The 8,879-nt window shown below is 54.9% G+C and overlaps 1 protein-coding gene across 1 annotated transcript in view; it reads left to right on the top strand.

The window, feature by feature from the left end:
* Rasgrf2 (Ras protein specific guanine nucleotide releasing factor 2) overlaps positions 1-8,879 on the top strand; it is a 181,240-nt gene that overhangs the window by 48,095 nt on the left and 124,266 nt on the right. The window contains exon 2 of the mRNA XM_004640933.2: positions 56-162. Coding sequence (XP_004640990.1) covers positions 56-162 — 107 coding nt within the window. The remainder of the gene's footprint in view (positions 1-55; positions 163-8,879) is intronic.

An 8,879-nucleotide genomic window follows, 5' to 3' on the forward strand; every position in this document is an offset into this window, starting at 1 on the left:
GGGGGAGAGAAAGGCAGGGGAGACGGCGCTAATCCCTGCCTGTTTCTCTCCCCAGTACTACTTCACTGTCCTCTTCGGCCACGAAGGCCAGAAGCCCCTGGAGCTGCGCTGTGAGGAGGAGCAGGACGGGAAGGAGTGGATGGAGGCCATCCACCAGGCCAGGTGGGCAGGGCACCGCGACCGGGGGTGGGGAGGCACAGGGTGTCCTCCTGGGGGCAGTGCTCTGGCTGAGCTGGAGGCCCCAGTCCAGGTGGAAGGTGCTGGGCTGAGCTGTGTCCTGGTTCAGCCGAAGGCTCCCTGGGACAGAGGCCACCGCGCACGCGTGGACCATTTGCTCTGTACACACTTTCCGGGTTGCTCTTCCTTCCAGTCTTGTGGGCTAGGGTCCTTCTCACTGTGCTGGCCTCAGACTCTTTGCAGCTGTCCCACCTCAGCTGCCCAAGTGCTGGGACGACAGGCGTGCACCCCCATGCCTAGCTAATGCACTTCTGAATGGAGCGCAGATCGGTTGTGCGGTGGGTGATTGTGTGGTGGGCCGTACTTCTGGATTGGTCATGAATTTGTCCTGAGTGAGTTCGGACTGTCCTTCGAATGGGTCCTTCTGCTCTTTTCTGCACATCTTCTTGCCACCCTCTCCTCCTAAGAGTGTGACCATCTGTGTGACAGGGAGCACAGCAAGCTTTACACACTTGTCTTTGTCTTTTGCTTCTTCATTTGCACAGCTACCCCAGGAGGTAGCCACCCCTGACACGCTGCTGCTAAGCTGCTGAGCTGATTTCGAACCCAGAACCTCCAGCCAGTTCTGTATCTTGCTCTTCCCTCTCTTCCTTCCCCCCTCCAGTCCTGTTCTTCTATTTCTGCTCCTGTTCTGTTCTAAGAACAAAGTGGGTTCCCCTGAGCTGGAGTTGCGTGCAAGGGGCCCTTCAGCTCCTTTTCTTCCGAGCACAGCTCTGAGCTGCTCTGGGATGGCACAGAGGCCACGTCCCCCGGGCATAGGGACAGCGTCCAGGTGTGTGTGGGGGCTGGCTGTGGATCAGGACAGGTGCAGCGCGGCTTCCTGTGTGTGGGGGGCAGCTGGCTGACAGCGGGGCCTCGCAGGTGCGACTCTGCAGGGCCCCCTTCTTCCGCACGGGTGGGAAGGTGATGCGCGAAGTTAAACTGAACGTTGAGTCCAGAGGAACAGGTGCTCCGAAGCCCAAGGGCTTTGTCATTGGTGGGCAGGCGTCTTGCATGCTGGACCCAGGCACTGTGGGTTACTTGAGAGACGGCTATCCCCAGTCACCAGGGCCGTGTGGTCAGGCTCGGGTGTCAGGGCCGGGACGTGTGCGGTGGTGGAGGGGACAACTTGGAGCCTCTGCAGGCTCAGACGCAGCGCGGACAGCACATGTTCAGGACTTGGAGGCTGACTGCCTGGTCTTTTCTTCCTGATGCCTGCCTTTTGCTCCAGGGCTGCAGTCTCTTCTGTGGCTCAGAGTGGGAGAGGCTCCTGGGGCTCCTCTCATCTGACTGCTTTCTACCTGGGCTCTTAGGTTGGGCTTTGTTGTTGTTGTTCTTATATCAAGGTACTTCTGAAGGTTTTGCTTTTTATGCCAGGGAAGATGGTGACTTGGATCTCTGAAGTTCGCCCTGACTTTGTTCTGACATAAACAAGTCCAGAAAACAAACACGCCACCACACAGGGAGGACAGCTGCCTCTGTTTGATTTTGTGCTTGTCGCCGAGGTTAGCTAGTGGGGCCAGTGGGGCTGACGTGTCAGCCCTCATGACGGCGGGAGCGTTCGTTGTGCCGCTGCCTTTCAGCAGGAGCCTTTTAGATACTCACGGGTTGGGTTTATCGCTCCTTCTCAGAAGTCCCAGTGTACCATGACTGTGGCAAACCCTCCCCGGCTGCTGCCCAGGGACCCAGATGGCCCAGAGGCCTCCCTTCTGACTTTGGGGTGTCATAGCAACTATGCATGCCTTGAAGTCGCCTTGTTTGCTGACCTCTGCTTCCCAGAGCAGGACCTCCCTTCCACCGTTTCCTCAGGAGCTCTGGACCATTTTCTGGGGTGACTGCTTGAACATTTTCTCCCTCCGATCTGGCCCAGATCCTGGCGTTAGAACTCTGTAGCTGGGAGCTCTGCGGGGTACAGCGGCTCTTCAGAAAGACCGGTCTCCATGTGGAACCCCTAGGTGTCCCCTCCCGGGCTCTCCTGTCCTGGCTGAAGCCTGATGCCCTCAGGCCTGTACTGTGACATCAGGACGACAGCAGGAGGGTGCTGAGGAGGTTGACATCTGAGGACACTGGCCCATCTGGCGTGGACAGAGCTAGGCCAGGGGGGCCTCCAGCACAGCCCTTGTCCTGGTGTGACTGGTGCCGCCCATGGAGCAGAGAAATGCTGGGCGAGGTCCAGGGATGAGGACGGTGGCCCAGAAGGGCTTCTGTGGGGATCGGAAGGGGGGTGATATTGGGAAGGGATGTGGGTGTGAGGGGGCCGTGGGGCTCACAGTGTGAGGGTGTGCACCAGGGCTGCTCAGGGAAGGTGGCCTGAGAGAAGGTGGGCTCGTGCCTGCTGAGGCTGAGCTCCAGGCAGCCCAGGGAGCATGGAGGTGCCGCTCCCTTCCCCACATGCAGTGGGGCCTGTGCCTCTGTGCTCAGCGCTGGCCTGTGGCCCTCCCGATTTTCCAGTTCCTCCAGCTGAAATCGCTCAGGGCCACACTCCCCCCTCTTGGTCTCGGCCTCGTTGGAGGGGTGGAGGGTGTCTGGAGGAGAAAGGTGGCAGCCCCATACTGCCTCATGGGTGGCCCTGGCCCAGCCCTTCCCTTGCCCAGCCAGTACCCATGCAGGGAGTATTTGTGTGTCACCCCGCAGCGTGGTCCTCCAGGGAAGCTCTTTCCTAGTGGGCAGAGCCCAGCTGTACTTCAGGACCCAGGGAGGTCATTCATCTTGCCCTTTTGAGTGCATTCCTGAGGCAGCCGGGAGCACTATTGGCATCCTCCTCCCCAACACACATGTACACACATGCACACACACGTACGCAGGGACACACGCACCCGCACAGTCACACACACCGCCGCAGCCTGGCTCTGTCTTCTGTGCAAGCAGCATTCGGCAAGGTGCACGGCACAGGTAAGTCTGCACGTGCTGCAGGTGGTGCCATTGCCCGCCCCAGGGCAGTCACATGAGCTCGGCCGGCGTGGAGGAGAGCTGAAGACGGGGATGGAGGAGGCTTGCCCAGGAAAGCTGGGCATGCTCTGTGTCACAGGGAAGCCAGCCAACTAGAGACCCAGAAGCAGGCAGGCTGAGGCGTCATGGCCTAAGCTGCGGCCCTGTCTGTTCACAGGAAGGGAGGAAGGAGGAGAACAGAGAAGCGGGAGAGAGTCAGAGAGAAAAGGAACAAAGATGGCTGCAGAATCCCACACTCTTTATTTACTCTAGTTACTCTCAATCTTTTCATACCACTTTAGAGGCTTTTGAAAAAGTCAGCGTGTAGAGTCTGTGTCTCCCTGGAAATCCTGGGCGTTTCTGGCCCGCACCGTGTGCTCCGACTCCCTGACTCCTGTTGGTTTCTTCTCACCCACCTCCCTGCTGCCCTTGTCCTGCTGTCCCCCTATGACCTGACCCCAACTCCTCCTGTCTTGTCCCTCGGTGGCACCTGGGCTCTGGGTTCTGGGTCAGTTGGCCACTCAGAACAGCAGGATGGCATTCTTTGGCCCTACCATGCACCCTGGTGCCTGCCATGTCCCCTCTGGTCTCTGTCCCCCTCTGCACCGTGGACAGCACCCTAAAGAGAGAAGCGCTGCTCTGCCAGGCCTCTGCATGGCCCGTGTCACCTTGCTCACTTGCTCAGTCTCCTTCTTGCAAACCTAGGAACGGGCAGGAGGAAGGGCCGTGGACGTCCTCGGGGCACTGTAAGCAAGTGCTGGTCCTTCCTGGGGAGCCTGCTACTTCTCCATGCAGTGCTGAGCTCCACCCTGAGTGGTGGGCACCGGAGCTGACCCAGGCTAGTGCCCCCAAGCTGGGCCGGTGGAGCAGCCACACACAGATCTTAGTGGCCGGGCTGTCCCATGTGGCGTGGTGACCCCGCTGCCTTGCAGGAGCTGTCTGCTGTCTGTGTCCTCCGGCCTGGGCGCTCTGCTCCCATGAGGAGGACTATGGTCCTGCTGCTGAGCTGGAGCCGGCGCAGCTCCATGTTCCCCTCGGAGCTCTGGGAGCCGGTCGTGCTGATCCTGCTGCGCCCGCTCTTCTCCGCCAGCTGCGTTGCTCCTCAGGAAACGGCGCTGTCCCTGGCTCGGGGCCCGCTGCTTCCAGAGGTGTGGTGCCAGTTTTGGCCCCCTCACCGGGGCAGGAGAAGCCGGGGTCATTTTGGGACATTTTTCTTTCCCTGATGGGTACAGCTCTCGGCATAATGAGCGTCTCCTGAGATGTTGGTGGAGGAGCGTTTTTTCACGGTCATTCTTGTCTTATGTGAATTGTCATTAAATGGCTTTTCCCTATTTGTTCTATTGGTATTTTTGTATCTACTATCATTTTTATTAAGCTATTTGGGTTATGAATATATTGCCTTTTTATATCATTTGTAATCACCTCCACGTTTCTTTTTGTTTTTTTAATTGTATTGGTAGTTCTTTTTTTTTTTTTTTTTTTGGAGACAGGGCCCCTTATGTAGTCCAGGCTGATTTGAAATTGTTGCGCAGCCTGTGATCCTTGTGCCTCAATGTCCTGAGTACTAGGATCACAGGTGTGCGCCCAGTTTGAGGGAATTCTTTTCAGTTTTTAAAAATGTATTTAGTACGGGGTCTACAGGGTCTTACTACGTAGATTGGACTTGTAGCGGTCCTCCTGTTTACAGCCTCCTAAGTGCTGGGATTACAAGCACGCGCCACCACGCCCAGTGCCAATCTCTGTCTCAGCGTGCCCCTGGGGCAGGGCCGGCATGGCAGGCACGGGGTGAGGGATGGGGGCGAGGGTGGGGGCAGTCGAACCCCTGGCCCCTGCATCTGCCTAAGCAGGTACTTTAATCTGCTGAGCTCTTTGGCCAGCCCTTGATGGAATTTTTTGACAGTTTTTCTATTAAGATGCAATCAAAATAGATCACTTTTGTGGGGAAATTGTTCCACTGCATTTTAAAATAAATTGTCTTTATACTTCACATACCACGAAATTCATCATTTTAAGATTACACAGTTCTGTGTTTTTCATGCATTGTTCAGGTATCACTGATTCTGGAGCCCTTCCAACACTGAACAGAGCCCCACGTGCATTTGCAGTCACTCCCTGCGTGCTTTCTGTGCCGGCCGAGTGGCCCGTTCCGAGTGCTGCCTGCACCTGGGACGTGGCCTGGTGTTTGCGGGGCTCACGTGACGTGTCTCACAGCAGAGCACCTGCTTCTGTCTGTGGGGCAATTATATTTGGAGGTGTGCACAGTCCGTACGATGCTTATCCACACTCCAGCTCTGGCTGTTTAGATCATCCCGGCCTTTTTCTCTTGTGAAGGGTGCTGCTGTGGATATTTGTGTCTGGTGTTTCTTGTGCAAACACGCTGTCTGCAGCCTCAGACATGCACCTAGGCCTAGACCCCATGTCCCACGGGGGAGCTGGACACTTGTTACAGTCACAGCGCCATCCTGTGTGTGTGTGGGCTTTGGTTCTCCACAGCACCCACACTTACTCCTACTGTGTGTGCGTTTGTATCAAGTCCTTGTAGCACACCTCCATGAAATAAATTCACTTTTAGACGCGTTCCCTCAAATTCTTTGTCCCAAAGTAGTTATTGGCTTTCTGTTATATTTCTCAGCAGCGAGGCTGCTGTGGTGCCATCTGGGGTGGGTGTTCCCTTACCAGTGGGGGAGGAGGAGGCCACCAGTGGCAGTGCAGGGACACCAGGTAAAGCCTGGGGCTCCTGAGTGACAGCAGAGCAAGTACTGATCCCCAGTGAAAGCAGTGACTTATGCCACTTGAAAATCCTTACCTGAAGAGGCCACGTAAAACAAGTGACAGTACATGGCTTTTTCCACTGGTCCTGAGTCCGGGTGTGAAGGGCTGTCCATGCCGGCCTCCGCCCAGCCGGATTTGCTGGCTTCCCTGGACACCTCCCACAGCCTCGTTGGTTCTCCCCACTCCCTTGGGCACCCTCTGCTGGCTGGTCTGTCGCAGTGGCCATGTGTGTCCTCAGAGGGGCAGATGTCCTGCAATCAGTCAGAGTGTGAGGCTCCTGGCTGTGGGGGCGCTGAGATCCCCTGGGCTGCAGCTTCAGATAGTTTGCCCATGTTTTATGTTTGATTTCGATTTAGAAAGGGTTGCTGACAACTTTTCATAGGCTCCAAACTTAGTGAAATGTTCAAATCACCGTCACTGTCCTCTCCATTTAAAGCACCACCTTTAGACTTGGGCCTCGGGGGACAGTGCAGACCCAGACCATGGTGGGAGTCGTGGCCTTGCTTTGGGAGGAACTGTCCACTGCCAGGCCTGGCTGCCACGGCTCTCGACACAGGCTGATGCAGATCTGTTTCTCTCTAACGCTGAGCAAAGCCTGGGTGAGCTGGAGTTTTTCTTTAGTGATCTTTGGGTTCTACATAGTTCATGTCACAAGTCTGTATGAAATTCTGGCTCACCGACCAGCTGCCTGCCGAGCAACTCTGACTGTTGCCCATCTGTGAAATGAAGGGTCTGTACCTTCCCGGCGGGCTGCTTCTCTCTGTTTTCTCTTGCATGGAATGTGGTGGTGTGTTGGTTTTGATTATGAATATTACACCAATATTTATCCCATGATGTTCTAATCTTGCCATCTGTTGGTGCTCAGCAGAAAGATTAGAGCTTTCCTTTCATTATGTTGATTTATTCAGCTTGCCTTTATTATTTCCCTTGGCAGTGAAAACTCACCTTCGTGTGTGTGTGTGTGTGTGTGTGTGCATGTGTGTGCGTAAATTGAACTAAAAAGCAAAATAAACAAAAACCAAATGGAAAAAATGAATATATTAGGCACAAAATCTCAGACTTGAGTAGTATCTAATAAATTGGAAATTTAATCAAATCAAATGTGCATTAGAAATATAATAAGCTAGAAATACTCATTTTATCTACCCCCACTATGTTGTTCAGGCTGGGTTTGAACTCACTATGTAGCTGTGTAGTCCCAGCTGGCCTCAAACTCATGGAGATACTCTTGCCTCAGCCTCCTGGGATAATAGGTGTTGTCACAGTGGCCAGTGTTGGGAAGCACACAGATGGAGTGGCTAGGTGCCACCTGGGGTGGGTGTTCCCTTACCAGTGGGGGAGGAGGAGGCCACCAGTGGCAGTGCAGGGACACCAGGTAAAGCCTGGGGCTCCTGAGTGACAGCAGAGCAAGTACTGATCCCCAGTGAAAGCAGTGACTTGTGCCACTTGAAAATCCTTACCTGAAGAGGCCACGTAAAACAAGTGACAGTACATGGCTTTTTCCACTGGTCCTGAGTCCCGGTGTGAAGGGCTGTCCATGCCGGCCTCTGCCCAGCCAGATTTGCTGGCTTCCCTGGACACCTCCCACAGCCTCGTTGGTTCTCCCCACTCCCTTGGGCACCCTCTGCTGGCTGGTCTGTCACAGTGACCATTTGTGTCCTTAGAGGGGCAGATGTCCTGCGTTCAGTCAGAGTGTGAGGCTCCTGGCTGTGGGGGCGCTGAGACTCCCTGGGCTGCAACTTCAGAACCTGTCTCCTCTTCTCACTTGGCTCCCTGAGTTCCTTGGGACTTGGAGGGAGGGTTTTCCTGCCCACCACTGTGCCCCCAGCTGCCCACACTCCTGGGGAGGCCCCTCAGCCCCAGACGGAGCTATCCCATGCCTGCCGGCTCCTCTTTTGCTCCTGCCTGGCTTACTTTGCAGAACTGAGCCCCGGGCCATATCCCGCATACAGCGTGGGTCCCTCACTCACGACCCCTTCCTGCCCTGCTACAGGGTCAGCCTGCAGAGCGCAGGGTGGTGTGGCTTCTGCCTGTGTCCACTGCTTTGAGCAGGGACCACACAGGGACACTCCGGCAGTATTTGTCAGTCAAGGAATCGATTTGCACTCAGAGGAACATATGGAGAAGAAAATCGGCTTGCTCAGGGTGTGAGGACACGTCAGTTACCCCTTCCAGCCCCGCTGGGGAGTCAGGAGCCTCCGTGGGGAGATTAGATATTCTATTCCCTTCCACTTAATCTTATAGAGGTGTTGGAGAGTACAGAAAGCACAAAAGAAGTAATTTGAGAAATGATTAAAAATCATCCTACTGGTTCCAGCCCTAGAAAGCAGCCCTGTGTAAATTTGGGAGTTGTGGATCCACGTTGTCTGACTTGGGGTGTCTGTCTTTCTCACTTTTTTCCCCACGCCCCTTGCATGTGCGTATATACTTAACCTCCCCAGGCTACGGGGATGAACACTACGTGTGCTTCACACTACATGCTTATCTTGATTTCTTGGGTTTTATTCCTGTGCGTTTATTAATAGGTTTTAGGTAGAATCATTTTTGTAACTATTTTTATAAAAGTACAATTTTACAAGCCTTCCTATCGTTCCAGATACATTAGTGCTTGTGTAACCACTTCCATGTGGTCGATGTGGAGATTTAGATCATCCCAGCTGTCTTTGTTTTCACAAATGAACATCTTATTAGTTTGTCTTTGTGAAAATCTGTGATCGTTTGTCTCAAGTTACAAATGCGACATGCCGTGCGCATGTGCGTGCTGGGGCTGAGCGCGGCCCTCCGCGCTGAGCTGCGCTCCAGCGCACCTCTTTTCTTCGTTGAGAGCCAGGGTGCTGCTGAGCTGCCGAGGGCGGCCCAGCCTTCGGCCTGCGGCCTCGGCCGCCATTCCCGACCGTGGCATCGCCCCGGTGGCTAGTCGCCTAGGCCGGTTTGTCACACTGGCTCGGTTATTCTTCTCTCGT

This window comes from Octodon degus, unplaced genomic scaffold (assembly GCF_000260255.1).
Source record: "Octodon degus isolate 3935 unplaced genomic scaffold, OctDeg1.0 scaffold00129, whole genome shotgun sequence".
NCBI lineage: Eukaryota > Metazoa > Chordata > Mammalia > Rodentia > Octodontidae > Octodon > Octodon degus.